Genomic DNA, 15475 nt, shown 5'->3' with positions numbered 1-15475 from the left:
TTCAATGCAGACGAAATGCAGAAGCTTCATCGGAAGTGGCATTTAGATGTATTTACACACTGTTTAGTGCAGGACAAGAATGCATTTAACCTGCAGTTACAAATGCATGAATAATGTTTTGATATACAAGACATAAAATGTTGAATACTCATTTGAAATGATAAGAAATAAATTATTTTTAAAAAAAAATCAAAAGATACTTTAATTGTGAACTTAAAATGGCCAGTATGTGTCAGCAAGTCACTGTTAATAAGTGAGTCATTGCGATTGAACCGAATCATTTAAACGGTTGATTAGTTCAGGAACTAAACAGTTATGTTGCTCAGAGATGCAAAACTGTGCTTTGGTGGCTATGTTTGGAATTATTTTTTGTTGTAAAAATAGAGCAAAAACAGGCAATATGGTATCTAAAACGCAAGTCTCTTAATTAACTTGTTTACTGACCTGTTGTAAAATATGTATATATATATATATACATATATATATATATATATATATATATATATATATATATATATATATATATATATATATATAATCATGATGATTTTTGGAGGAAAAGACGGCATTCTTTGTGTGATTTTGATTTACTATATGAAAATTATATATGTAAATTTTCTGCCCCTATATCTTCAATTTTATGATCAGTTTAAATGCATTTTAACAGACTGAATCACAGTGAAAGAACGCACTGTAAATTCGCGCGCACATTGTTAAAACAACAATGATATACAGTCTTTTTGGCTAATTTGTGAAAAACCTCTTGCTAAAATGTCAAAGCTTCATTTTAACCACCAATGCAACGTTGCAATTATTTAGCTTACCTCAACATGCTTGCGAAAGGTTGATGTCGAGATTTTATAAACTGCTAGTTTGGTGTCTATAGGTAAGCACAGATTATTATTATTTTTTTTTACTCAGTAATTAATGTGTTTTAAAATGTAGCGAAGTACAATACTTCAAACTAAATATACTTAAGTAAAAGTAAAATTACAGATTTTAAAAATTACTTTAAAAAGTAGAAGTACACAAAAAAGCTACTCAATTACAGTAACGCGAGTAAATGTAATTCATTACTTTCCACCTCTGCTTATAAGTACATCAATTTGACAGTCACCACTGACAAACTACTAAGAAATATAAACTTAATTTTCTGTAAAGCTGCTTTGCACTGATTTGTATCATGAAAAGCACTAGTCAAATAAACTTGAATTGAATTGTTAAGAAATGTTGTCTGTTTCAGACAGCAAACATGGACTTACAGTATAGAATTTGGCTAAAATGTGAAAATTGTCTTGCTAACATGACTGTACACAACATTAACTGTGACTTATAGTAAAAAGTATTACAAGTAGGCTTAAACGTTGTAATAAATAATCGGATCAAAAGCTTGTATAAAATTACAATGGTATGAAAGGCTTTTTTTCTCATTCTTAGCATTTATTGATCAACCCACAGACATACAAAATACACAGAATGCAGGACTGAAATAATGATTCAGAGAGAAGGACTTTTCCTTGATAAAAAGCATTGGTATGAAATAACATGGCCTTAATACAAATACAAAAACTGGGGCAATATACAAACATTGCCACAAAATCACAATCACAAATACCTTCATGTGAAAGTTTCACTTTTTAATGCAGAGTAAATCAGCTGAATGGCTAACAACACAAAGCCTTGAACTGTTCTGAAACATACCCAAACTAGAAAAGGCACAAATGATATTTACAGTGAGATCAGGGCCAGGTTTCAAGTGGATTCGGTTTCAATAGAAGATTCAGTCATTTTACTGAATTATTATTTTTCAAAACTCAAGGACAGGTAGGCAGCCTGATGTATGAAAGTTTGGTACATCAAGTATCATGAACAGACTTTGCCAAATTCTACATTATACATCATTTAAGTAAGATTTTTCAGGAAAGACCAGCATTAAATTGTGCAATAATTTGGTTGCAGTGCATTTTATTTTGGCTTTGAGTCAGAAGTAAACCATATGCTTTTAAACATTTTAACATGTTAAAACCACCAGTCATCCAGCATATTCTATAGTGACTCAAAAGTATGCAGAAGGACTTTTATACATTCAGCATGCATCATATGAGTTTCCATATTATTATTATTTTTTTTTACTAAACTATAGGTCAAAGGAAATCTAAATGTATTCATCTCAGGCTGACTGGCAGTGAAAGCTGTATACTGGATGTAAACTTCATAAACCTCCAAGCAAACACTTTGTCATAAAGCATAATACACCAAACAAAGATACTTAAACATATAAAAAAAAAAAAAAAAAAAAAAGTCAACAATGGTAAAATCTGAACAATTAATACAACAGAATAACAGAAGTCTTAAATAATTTAGAAACATACATAAACTCATTGGGTTCAAAAATGTATAGATTTAGATATTATACCTAGACAAGATAGAGAGCACAAGCAATTTCAAGTTCAAACTGAAACCTTATTCACTTAAAGGTGCTGTAGGGAACTTTTGTAAAAAAAATATTTTTTACATATTTATTAAACCTATCATTATGTCCTGACAGTAGAATATGAGACAGATAATCTGTGAAAAAAATCAAGCTCCTCTGGCTCCTCCCAGTGGTCCTATTGCCATTTGCAGTTACAGACCGCTCCCGGTAAGAAATCAACCAATCAGAGCCGCGGGCCGTAACTTTGTTTGTGTTAAAAATGTAGAAAAATGTATATAATAAGCGAGTACACCATGAATCCATTTTCCAAACTGTGTTTTTAGCTTGTCCTGAATCACTAGGGTACACCTATAATAAGTGTTTATATTTGGACTATTTTAGATTACTCCTGGGATATCGCGGTGGAGTAACCCAGTACCTTTGTGATTCTTCATAGACATAAACAGAGAGAAGTAGTTCCGGCTACGATATTCTTCCGCAAGACGCAAGCAGTTCTGTTTATTAACCGCTAGAGCGTCAAAAGTTCCCTACCGCAGCTTTAAGTCACAAACAGCCCTTACTATCATCTAAATCCTTAATGGAGCAAAAACGTACCTGACAGAGTGTTGCAACACTAAAAGCGTAAACAGATGCTCACTTACTAAGGCGAGGTGTTTCAATAGCATACACATTTCTGTTGAAATTCACTCATCATCAAATATAGCATCTCTATCGAAAAGAGATGCATGCGAAATGCTTAATCTTAGCACAGGAAACATAAATATCAACACTATAATGAATTTGTAGCTTGTCTACACATAGATTACAACTACAGACCAAACACTTACATTCACAATACATTAAATACTATTATTTTAAGATGTAAAACAATAAATACAGGTTCTGTTCAAAAATTATGTTACAACTGGTAATTATTAAGAGTTTTATATGATTGTAAAGGCCATACAAATTGAAATACCTGTTTAGTTTAGACTTCAGTTTAGTAGTCTGAGAGGTAAAAATGGCAGACTTGTTGTTTCTGCGTTAAACTTGACTTGACAATCTGTAGCTGTAACAACCTACATGCCCCTGATCACTTATTAGCCCTGATTAAAAATACTATCTATAATGTTCAAGTTTATTTTCAGTGTTAAACAGTTATTAAAATATGTATGGCCTAAGGGAGTGCAGTGCACCAACAATGGAATGCTTAAGAAATAGTGATGGTACCAACCACTGAGATGGCAACCCTGAGAGCAAATGCTTTGGCTGATCAGTCAAATAAACAGATGACTAAACTAATTTACAAACCTTGACCAGTAAACACTAAAGGGAAGATGGTAAGTGTGCTAACTGTGTATTATAGTTTTAACAAAAGTGAAAATACCGCCATCATCCACATTCTCATGTTGCTCCAAACTCAGACCTGTGAGATATATACTTGGAATTGCAAGACAAAAAGTGGCAATTCTAAGTATATATCTCACAATTCTGAGTATTTTATTTTTATTTCTATTACAAGAGAAGAAGTCAAAATTGTGAGACAAAAAGTAGCAATTTCCCTTTTTATGGAAACATGCCTACATAAAAAAAAGAAAGAGTAGCCTAATCATTTCATTTTAAAGAAGAAAAAAATGCAGGTATGGAAGTCTTTAGTGACTCTCAAACTAATTTGAGGTGAATCTGACAAAATGTAGTATTTACTCCTGTTTGTGAAAACTTTAAATGACACTTTCATTCTCTAAGTGTTTATGTTTTCTACCCTATTAAGCGCTCATATAAAATGACCATTAATACAACATCAACAGCAGCTGTAATTTGAAATTAATAAATAACATCTAAGATAAAAACACTTTTAGATTGTCACTGAAATGGAATGCAGTAAAAATGGGCAAAAGCCAAAAAATTGGCCCCGTGCAACTCTCAATATACTGTTAAAACTGTAAAAAGTGAGCTATTTCTGTATGACCTAACCTTCAAAAGTATTTTGTTGGTGTACACCTATAACGTAGACAAGTTGATTCAGTCATTTAGTATTATTATTAAACAATATTTTGACTTGATTAAAACCAATTAATAGACATAACCATGAAGCACACTTTAAAGTTACCAGACAATTAAAAAAAAAAAAAAAACAGTGCACAATCATAATATATTCCATTAAACCATGAAATCAGATGACCTGTCCAGGCAAATCTTTTCCTGGACATTGTCTTCAAGCACTTGTGGCATTTTCCAAAGACATTACACCCCCCAAAATGCAACATACTAGCACTAGACTAGAAGCATGGAGAATTGATACTGTGTACAGTAATATGAAATGTTCTCATATTTCTGACATAAATAAGAACATCTCCACACTGGCAGTGGCAGAATTAGCAGAATAAATCTCAAATCGGTTTAAAAACATTGCAGAAATACCTTTAAACTGTAGTCAAGTAAATTACTAACCGAGGGTGTGTTTCCCAAAAGCAATTATGGATGCAAGTTCCGTTGTTTCCAATTAAATTCAATGCAACTTGTGAACATAGATAGCTAGTGATGCTTTTGGGAAACACAACTCAGGTTGAGTGTTTTTAAAAATATCTGGCAGTGATTTTACCTTTGCAGAACCTTTAAAAAAATTGTAAACCTTCGTGTAATACGTCCATAGTTTTTCTAGAAACGTTCTTGTTCTGGATCCTTTATCAGTCACAGGATTGCACACGGTCTCAGGTCCAAAATGACCCCTGCAGCCTGTAGTCTCACAAAGGCTAGATGTAATCTCTGTTGTATGTGCTAGTTAAAGACCTATTAATAAGTGACAAGAATTACATCAGTCAAACCATCCGCTAGCAAAAACACAACAGAAAAAATAAGTAGAACTTTAGCACTTCACTGGCAAATATATATTCAAATGATTTTGTGGTTAGGTGTATGCATATGTGTGTCACCGGGCCGTACTGGTTGGTTGATTGACAGGTGTGTACAGGTACTTCCAGATGGCATAATAATGGATGCCTGCTCCCATTGCAACAAAGAGGTGCCATATAGCATGGGCAAAGGGCACTATTCCATCACTTTTAAAGAACGCCATGCCCAACACATAACACCCACCACCAACCAACAGCTCACACAGACCGGACCTGTCTGCCTAAAAAGAAAACAGACACACATTTAATTCATTTCTAATTAGTCTGTTGTGACATTTTATAATTCATAAGCGTTCATTTTCTTACCATAGAGAGGATGACAAGAGCGGGGAAAACACCCATTGCTATGTAACAGATCAGCTCTACAACTTTAAACCTGTAACACAGAGGATGCAAGAAACATATTCACCTGTAGCACAGAGTTTCGTATGTATCTGAAATTATACGTAAAAAAAATAAAAAAAAATAAATAACTCTAAATTTTTCAAATTATATGTATGTTTAAAGGGATAGTTCACCCAAAACATCACAACATCAGAACATATTTGGAGAAATTTAGCATTATCACCCATTATGGAATTTATGGACTTATTTTAGGCCAGAAGTGATGGTTTAACATTAAAAAAAAATATATCTGCACCCTTTTACTTCATTTGACAGACTAGAGTTGTGTAGTGGTTTATTTTTCTCAGCTATTTGAACTCTCATTCTGACGGCACCCATTCACTGCAGTGGATGTAATTCAATTCCTTCAAACCTGTTCTGATGAAGAAACACACTCATTTACATCTTGGATGGATTGAGGATGAGTACATTAAGCTTTTTTTTTTTTCATTTTTGTATGAAATAATCCTTTAATTAATAAGTATTTGATTTCATTCAGCAAATATGATGCAGGGTGATGTAATCAACAAATTAAACAAACTGTTATTTCTTACAAAACAAAAATCTAAAATTTTGTAAATCTAAAATTTAGAAATGAACACTCTTAACCGTTATCCAAAAACAAGCTCACCTTTCATGAAAGAAGAAGACGTAGGCAGTTCCTCCAGAGGCCATTACCCAGACCACCCAGCGCATGTGGGCAGCCCATGGACCCAGATCTCTCAGTGTCAGCCTGCCATAAATTCATTAGATCTTTAACTAATGGGACTTTCAACATCAAACTATCTGAGAAAGTCTCACAGTTTGACTTCCAGGGTACTGTCAATTTAAATAAAGAAGTCTGCCAAATAAATCAATTTAAAAGTGTAATTGGAATTCATAACTCAAAGCTATGCAACTTAAACCCAAAGTGATATTTATTGAGCTAAATTTGGGATTTGTTTTGAATTGTATCAGTTTAATATAATTCAGAATTTACATTTCTCAAAATACTGGTTTTACATGAAATTTTAAATAAAAAACTTCCCATTCACACATCTTAAAGGAAACAAACAAGAATATTGGCACATATGAACCATTGATCTTTACACTGTTATCCATCTCCCCACCTGAAACTGTGTCAATTTATGACAGCCCAACACAAATCCATTAATCCCGAACGCAGACTAAAAATCAATTTCTCAAATTGCTGCATGAACAACATTCACTCTCTACATGAGCTCACCATGGTGTGTAGGATGCTGCAATAAAGAAATAGATCACCATCCTGTCGCACTTGTGGAAACAGTGCTCAACTGATCTAAAAAGTAAAGCAGCACTTATTAGATTTCACTTCTTAAGTACATGCGTAGATAACAATGTGTAAAAAGCTGGATTATCAGTTAGGCGTGAAAATGATGTGAACACAATTGCTTCCACAAACTCAAATACATGACAAGAAACAAAAAACAAACCACTAGAAAATTCTTAAAGTGTCTAGAAAATTCATTTAAACTGAAAATGTACTGATCAAAAAGCTGTTTTCACTCATATGAAAGCCTTACCGGAGATGAGACTTTTTCCAGGAGACAGTGTGGAAAACTGTGGATATGATGAAAAGGCTTGATAGTCCTGCTCCATACAGCCATGCTGAAATCTCCTCCCAGTGGTCATCAGATAAGAGGTACAGCAAAATCCCACCCACAATGCTGGGAATGATCCAGAGCTGAGCATAAAATACAGTCACAAAACATTTAAATACAACATGTTCATGAATGTCATGAACTGTAAACTACAAGAAATTAGAGATGCACCGATTGCAATTTTCTTGGCCAATTCTGATTTCCGATTTTTTTGTAAGTGTGACCTACCGATACAGTTTTTTGCCGATTCCGATTTTCTCTTTAAGAACTATAATTGACAGCAAATACAATCAATCCAAAAATTATTTGCATAAAAAAAGAAATTATTAGAAATTTGTAATTATTAAACATTACAATTCCCCCAATCTGTACTAAGTTACAGATGTTCTCTCACTTAAATAATAAAGTGCTCTGTGACTAGAAAGAGGTAGATGTAATTTCTCAGTATGCTTATAAATGTTTTTTTTCCACTAACCTTGTGGAATTTGATGTGTCATTTTTCACATCGAATTTTTACATTGTTTCAATTAATTCAGTTAATATAATAAGAAACTGTAGAGTTGTTACCATTTAAATTAAATCAGTATCTCAGAATCAGTATCTGCTTTCACTGCAGGAAACACAGAAGCTGCATCTGAAGTGGCATTAGATGTGTTTACACAGACTGTTTGATGAAGCTGAGGTGCCATACATGCATTTACATCACAAATGCATTTCATATGCATAAATAATTGCATAAGATTAATGTTTAACATTTTTTTTAAACATAAATATAAATGTTGCGAAAACATAAAATTATAAAATTACTTTTAAATTATGACCAAACTACCAGTAGGTGGCGGCAAATTATGGTTTTAATGAGTGAGTCATTTAGTCATTCATTTGTTCAAGGCTGATTTTTCAGAAACAAGGCAAGGCAAGTGACTGTCAGAAACACACAACAGTTCTGCTCAGTTCAGCTTCAGTTGTGCTGTTGCGCTCATTTTTCACTCTGTGTGAGCCTCATCTGGTACGACATAGATACATTATCATTCACCGTTTACAATGAATGCAATTCAAATCATGTTGCGAAATGACTTGTTTATATGCGTATGGGAACATGAGTGTGACGTTAAAACGGCCAATCATGAGGAAATTCGGCTAACTCCGGCCCCTGGCCAGTTGATCGGTGCATCTCTACAGGAAATCATTTCAAATCAAAGGTATGGCATTTATTTATTATATATAGCCTACATACTTATGATTAAAGGAATAGTTTATCCAAAATGAAAATTTGCTTAAAAATGTACTCCTCCTCAGGCCAGCCAAAATGTTTCTTCAGATTTGTAGAAATTTAGCATTATACCACTTGCTTACCAATGGATCCTCTACAGTGAATGGGTGCCATCAGAGTCCAAACAGCTGACAAAAGCATCACAATAAATCACATTCTTCAGGTAATAATGGCTTTTGAAGAGAAATTATGTGTGCTTATAATAAACAAATAAATCTTTAAAACGTTTCAACTTCAATCATCGCTTTTGACCAAAATACCAGTCTAATAAACACATTTCCTTCTGTGAGTTTTTCCCTGGGGTCATCTCACATCAAAATCCACCGACATATTTGTTCAGAACTGTTTGATCTGAGCATATTTCTTTCCTGATTCAAACAACTTTTTAGCCAGAAGAAATGGTTTGTTGTAAGAAACAACTTGATGTATTTGTTTATTACAAACACACAGCTTTTCATTTCACAAGACATTAATTGATTGACTGAGGTTGTGTGGATATCTTGTGGATTATTGTGATTTTTTTTAGCAGCTGTCTGGACTTTCATTCTGACGGCACCCATTCACTGCAGAGGATCAGTTGATGAGCTAGTCATTAAAACAATTCACCTACATCTTGAATGGCCTGAAGGTGAGTCAACTATTCCTTTAATAGTGAAAACAGTCAACTCACCGCATGTGTTGCACAGTTAGCAGCGTGCTCATATTCTGTTGGCTGATATCTCTTATTTGATGGTGCACGATTGTTCATAAATCTAAAATAAATAAATAAATAAATAAACTGTTAGAAAATACAGGATGAAGTGAAGCTAAACAATGCATTACTGTACCAGCATACTTAAATGTATATAGTGTTGTAACACTCCTGAAGTGTTTGAATATTGTTTAAAAAGTCAGTTATTTTAAACTGGTCTCTTCTATAAAGTCGTTTTTAATAAATAAACAATTCTGTAACTCAACATTACTCATGTCACCATACATTACACTCCTACAGGATACAGTAGTCAACATTTGAAGTGGAGCCAAAAAGTTAATCATTTTGATTTTAGGAGAGTTGTGATCCACTTCAAATGTTGACTACTGTATCCAGGTGCAACTGATGCAGGAACATGAAAATCTCCTTTTTCCAATAAAATTATAGAAATTTGATTTGAAAAAAATTGATTTTGTGTGTTTCTTATTAAATATATGCATTATTGCATATTAAATGTATGTATTTTGCAGATGCTTTTATCCAAAGCGACATACAGTGCTAACAGTTTTTACCTAACATGTGTTCCCTGGGAATCAAACCCACAACCTTGCACTGCTAACACAATGCTCTGCAACTTGCGCCACAGGAGCACATATCACATAATATACACATATTAATAATATGTATGGTTTTATTGTAACTGATAATTAGTTAGTCACCATGTAGGTCAAATGATCATGTGACTGATAATAACTTTTGCAGTTGGCTGGCAGTGGCTGGTAACCATGGACAACCTCAGCAGAAGAGTCTTTCATCCTTACACACATCCCTGCAAAGTGCTGATGTCACGGTTGTCATGGAAACATGAGACTGTGACGGAAAAGGAACGAGGCTCTCTTTTCTTCTTTTGTACCAAAAAAATAGCACTTTGAATTAAAAACTAATAGTTTACGTCATAGTCTTTCTGCCAAGAAACTCCAGAAGAATAAACAATGTTCTTAGAAATGTAATGTAGAGATGGACATAATGTGCCCATTCAGTAGTAGTAGTAGTAATGTAGTAAAAATAACTTCACTTTTGACTATGATTAATATTACATGTTTCTAAATGTCAGTCACTCATGTTCCTGATTAGAGGAGTTTAACACTAAAGAGATTTATGGAGAGGCTATTTGCCAGAAAAATAAAAAAGAACAACAGCAGTTGTGTGGCCAACAACAGCATTACGATGTTTAACAGGCTCAAATCTGCAATTTGGTCAAACAAAATTGATTTGACTGGCTGGTTATGATTCTTAATGGTCACATTTAGTTCAACACACGTCTGTCCTCATTTCTATTGTTAGTAACCCAAATAACATCACCTAAATTCGATCTTATATACATATAACGTTACTGGTCACTGATTCAACATTCACTGAAATATTCAAAAAACAATCCCGTTAATAAACGTTAGTGATGTTGGCATAATATTTTGTTTTAAACACAGATGTATACACACACACACACACACACACACACAGTTTCAACTACCTTGACTTTTGATGTTTTTTTTCTTATTCCTTCTTGTAGTATTTACCTGGACAGTCATTGTTCGTATTAATTGAATCTTACATACATATATATAAATCCTTAAACTGACCCTAAACCATTTTAATTTGAAACCGTAAGAGCCAGAGCATCACTAAAAATGTATCTCCGTTAGCCCTTGCCATCAAGCAAATCCTCACGAAGCCAGGAATAATGAACCAAACTGATCCAGATGTTAACTGCTCGTACATGGTACTGAATCTCTGGGTTATTGGTCTTATGTGCTTCCGCTGAACGGTTTTTGAAATTTCATCAATAATCTCAGCTGTTCGCTATATAATTAGCATCAAAACCATGATTTTCTACCACTCCCTCAAACATCAGTCATTCAGCACGCGAACTGCTTCAGGGAACATCGCGTTTTTAATGGTCAACAACACTCGTTTATAGGAAATTACCATCATATAAACATAACGTGACTTTCAATAATCGACACCTAACTACGTTACAAGTTTAACGATAGATTTTTCCGTGCACGGTACGTTTAGCTTTTCTGTGGCGCGTGGGTGTCGCGTTACAAAAGACAGCTCTAGACAAAAACACGACACCTGACAATAAGCTTTATCGCTACATGCAGAACTATCGCTAATTGAATAACGTTACATAGAGATTTCATGTCACCGACAGCGGCATGTTTACTTACCTTACAAGTTTCATTTAAACGCGTAACGTTAAATCCAACAGTTGCGCGAGTTTAGGTGAAAACGTCGTACATTTGATTCGGAGCTAATACGAAGAGCTCGTCTTTCAGACACACTCGAATCTATGAAAACTCGCTCCGAAAAATCATTCGGGGGATGAACTGAACTATACAACGAAGCGAGCATCAGCAATAGACCGGAAGTTGGGAGCATGTAACCGTTTCGGAAACCCGGTCTTCCTGCAGAAACGAGTGGATCATCCGTGTAGGATGGAGGGTATTGCAAAGCATTGTCTATTAGCTCAACGGCCCAATCTCTACATGTTGGACGCATGCCATTTTCTATTAAATTAAGATCTTAAGACTCGTATTGGTATATATAAGCACTTCTTGATGTGCACGTCAACTGATCAGTTGAAGTTAAGACTACAACGAAGTGAGGCACCACGCTAGTGTCTCAAAAGAATATTCAGCTACACATCACAAGTTAAGGTTTATTCACACTTTTATTGATAGACATTACAAACATCCAAATAGAAATCTCAAACTCTGCACCATTTAAACTTCCAAAGTTACTTTTGCATATTAGTTGACATCCATGCAAAAGCAAGAGATCATATTCCAAAAAAAGTACACCACCAGAAGGACTTCTTGGTCTTCTTACATCTGCAAATAAGACAAAGATGTAAAAGGTGCACCATATAAATGCATACTTTGCATTGGCTGTGCGGTCTTAACCAGTTCAAAGACACTTTAGTATAGAGTTTAGTACAGCTCAGGGAGAGAGTTTACAATCAGACCATTAAGCATGGATCAGCTTAGCAAACGGTTTCTCATCACTGCAGTACAAACCTCTACTACTAGAAGTGTTATTCATGAAACTTCCAAGACGTCACACATTTTATGGGATTATCAGATTGAAGTAAACCATTAATTAAAATGGGGTAGAAAATGAGAAGGGTCTTGCCTCTTATGACCCTTTTGCAGTTGGGAACTTGCCATCTGTAAAAGTTGACAAAAAGAGAAACATTAGTAACAAGAATCATACCTTAAAATGCCACAAGTCAGTTCACCAGGCTTTGACAAAAGAGTTTCCATTTCTGTTGTAGTCATGTGCTCATCTAAATGGGCTTTAAACTGAAAAAAAAAAAAAGTTTTAATTCCCAAATTACATAGCCACATTATAATTAAAGTACGTTTTTTTGATACAAACAAGAAGTCTGCAAGATGCAACAATGCTCTGAACAGACTAAATTTCCAAGAGCTTCCTGATACTGGGAGAGGAGAGAAAACTGGCACAAAAGCTTTTCAGAAGTATGGAAATCCTTAAATAAGCAAAACCCGGTTGCATTAAACAAAAGAGCCTCAGACTAGATTTTATAATCAGCTGCTAGAAACAGCGTTCATACGAGGTGTCAGAAAAGTGTTAGGAGTCATCAGCGGCTCAATGTCATTTTCAAAAGCGCACACACAACTTAATGATGAAGCAGAGTCTACCGTCCAAGCGCAGTTCACTTACCTCCAATTTAACTCGTAATCGAGTTCAATGCGATTTATAGCCGACGCATTAAACTAAGATGTCCACGTACAACGCCAATGGCGCGAATCATCCGAAGCCACGTGTCTCAACACTGCCATCATGAGGTGGACTGGAATCTCTACAAACAAAATATAAAAGACATGTTAACATGCTTAAAACCAACTCAAGCCCCCCAACGAAAACATGACGGGATATTTAGGAGTTTTAAGTAAGTCACACGGAATAAAGACTTCTTAGACGTCCAGTAACTTATTAACGTTAAATATTTACAGTGCTAGTCTCAAATCAAAATCATATTCGTACTTTCAAGCGAGCGTTAAAGTTATATAGAACTACACTGAAAAGAAAAAAAAAAAACAGTTCTTACATGCAAGCAATCACAAAGCGACTTTCTGAGAAGGACATGATGTTATACATCATCTCACAGAGGTTCGCTGACTAAAGAGAAAGAAGAAACGTTGAGCCACGGTATTTATAAGAGGTCTTCTTTGTGACATCCACCAGCGTATAAAATACGCGTTCAAAGCTCGTGGTTGCCCTCTGGTGGTTGGCTTGAGTCTTTGCATAATATACAGAAATTGAGGCCAACATAATAAATATCCTAGGAGGCTACTATAAGTAATTACTACCATTTATTTATATTAAGATTTTATTCAGATACACAGTTTCTATGTCAGGAATATCACCATACAGAAAGTTTGAATTCGGAATAGCATGTCTTCTCTTGGCAATTTTTCCATAACTTTACATGTGTTTTTATTGTATATAATTTTCTGTTACATAACTATAATGTTAGGAGTTTAACCTTTTTCATGGAAATTAGTTTGTATTTACCAGATGCTTTTGAAATATGAAACAACATGCTGGGAAGTTATAGCGAGTTTTGATCACCTAAGGTTGCGTTTACACTTAGCATTAACATGCAATCACTGTGATCTGATCAAGTAGATTGTATAATCGTATTTTATAATTGATCAAAAAAGGTTTTCATTTATAAACCTATAAAAACCTTACTGACTGATGTTTTAGTGTACTTCCTGCAAATATGGAAAAATGCCAAGTGTAAACGCAGCCTATGAAAACCAAACAATGCTAAAATAAACAGAGTGTTGAGCATGTGGTCAGTAGCTATAGGCCTGTAGTCTGTGCGGAATTAATACATTTTGTGAGAATATCTAGCATTAATGGTTGTCTGGTGTCGGGGTGGGTTGGCTGGGATCGTTGAATTGCTTTGATCAGGAGGGAGGTTTTGTTGGGCTGCTCCCTAAACATGACTCGCGAAATGAAGTGTAGGTAATCTAGGTCACCGTGGTTTTGCCAAGTGAAACATGTTCCTGGATCAATCCTGGATCAACATTACTATTATAGACTTGACCCAATCCCTACCCCTAAACCTAATCCTACCCATAATTTATTCCTAAAATCAATGTTAAAAGATATCTGATTAACAAGGGTGTAGAAGAATCTATCTCTGGTTGTAAGCCTAAAACATATATTTCTTTAAAAGTTAAAAGTCAATTCTGATTGGTTGATTGGAATGTTGTGCAGGATCAACAAGGATGTTGATCCAGGAACATGTTATGCTTGGTGAAATCAGCCGGTAACATTTATTTGAAACCCCTGGTGGATAGTAATGAAGTAGCTTTACTTCATTATTGTACTTAAGTAATTTTTTCAAGTATCTGTACTTTACTGGAGTAGTTTTATTTTTAGTCAAATTTACTTTTACTTCACTACATTCCAAATCATAATATCATACTTTTTACTTCTCTAGATTTCATAAAACATATTGTTAGGCTACTCCTTATAATATATGACATGCTATGACACGCAGAAGCGGTGTCTGAATCAAGAACAAACTCATTCTTTTCAATGAACCTTTTAAATCGGTTCACAAATCACACCAAACGATTCATTCAGGAATTAGAATGATCCGATTGCAGATGACAATTCACTGATTCAAATTAACCTTTAAGTGCGAGATCTTGTTTGAGCGCACGCGAATGATGCTGCTAAAAGTAAGTTACTAATTTTGAATTTTAGGATTAATTATTGTAACTGAAAATCATATTTACGTCAAAACTGTCATTTGTTTGTGAACTACATCTGCTGTAAAGGGTGATCTATTTAAGCCCACTGAAATGCTTAAAAAGAAAAATTGGCATCAGTGCCAAAAATATATATATCTTATTAACACAAATTCTATAAAATAACTAATGCACTTTCAAATTCCCCACTGCCGTAACATTAACAGTTTTTTTTTTTAATTCTACGCATTAAGCCCTATGTGACATCTGTTTTTATGTTGTTTATCAACAGTATAAATGTTTATATTGCTTAAATTAACTAGCCAAGTAGACAGATATGAATGTTTATTATATAACCATAGTGAAAATAAGTACATATTGGTAG

The 15475-nt window shown here is 34.4% G+C and overlaps 1 protein-coding gene and 1 non-coding gene across 4 annotated transcripts; both read right to left on the bottom strand.

Moving 5' to 3' along the window:
• Positions 1-1297: 1297 nt before the first annotated feature.
• LOC127987982 (monocyte to macrophage differentiation factor 2-like) lies at positions 1298-13551 on the bottom strand. 3 transcript variants are annotated; one of them, XM_052590565.1, is made up of 11 exons: positions 13431-13551; positions 13043-13181; positions 12572-12660; positions 11527-12189; positions 9275-9356; positions 7254-7414; positions 6935-7009; positions 6341-6442; positions 5632-5701; positions 5357-5546; positions 1298-5203 (listed from the first exon to the last, which is right to left on the bottom strand). In XM_052590565.1, exons 4-11 carry the CDS (start codon positions 11538-11540, stop codon positions 5196-5198), a joined length of 702 nt encoding a protein of 233 aa, XP_052446525.1. In that variant the 5' UTR covers positions 11541-12189; positions 12572-12660; positions 13043-13181; positions 13431-13551; the 3' UTR covers positions 1298-5195. The 3 variants fall into 3 exon arrangements, 2 of the variants coding, with proteins under 2 accessions (XP_052446525.1, XP_052446452.1); XM_052590492.1 differs by having other exon boundaries at positions 1298-5546; XR_008161506.1 differs by lacking the exons at positions 1298-5203; positions 5357-5546; positions 5632-5701; ... (4 more) ...; positions 11527-12189; positions 12572-12660 and adding an exon at positions 12485-12525.
• Positions 12884-12968, bottom strand: LOC128021290 (small nucleolar RNA SNORD60). Its single transcript, XR_008185510.1, has one exon. It is a non-coding gene; the product is annotated as a small nucleolar RNA SNORD60 (small nucleolar RNA).
• Positions 13552-15475: the final 1924 nt, after the last annotated feature.

Source organism: Carassius gibelio, chromosome A1, assembly GCF_023724105.1.
Source record: "Carassius gibelio isolate Cgi1373 ecotype wild population from Czech Republic chromosome A1, carGib1.2-hapl.c, whole genome shotgun sequence".
Lineage (NCBI taxonomy): Eukaryota > Metazoa > Chordata > Actinopteri > Cypriniformes > Cyprinidae > Carassius > Carassius gibelio.
The sequence above is the reverse complement of the archived record's forward strand: the minus strand, read 5'-3'. Positions and strand labels throughout refer to the sequence as shown.

What these genes read in the sequence shown, in the direction of transcription:
- LOC127987982 (XM_052590492.1), bottom strand. An exon ending in GCAGCATCCTACACACCATG is followed by an intron (nt 6,443 to 6,934) that starts GTGAGCTCATGT and finishes AATTTATGGCAG; the next exon opens with GCTGACACTGAGAGATCTGG. An exon ending in GTCTTCTTCTTTCATGAAAG is followed by an intron (nt 5,702 to 6,340) that starts GTGAGCTTGTTT and finishes TCTGTGTTACAG; the next exon opens with GTTTAAAGTTGTAGAGCTGA.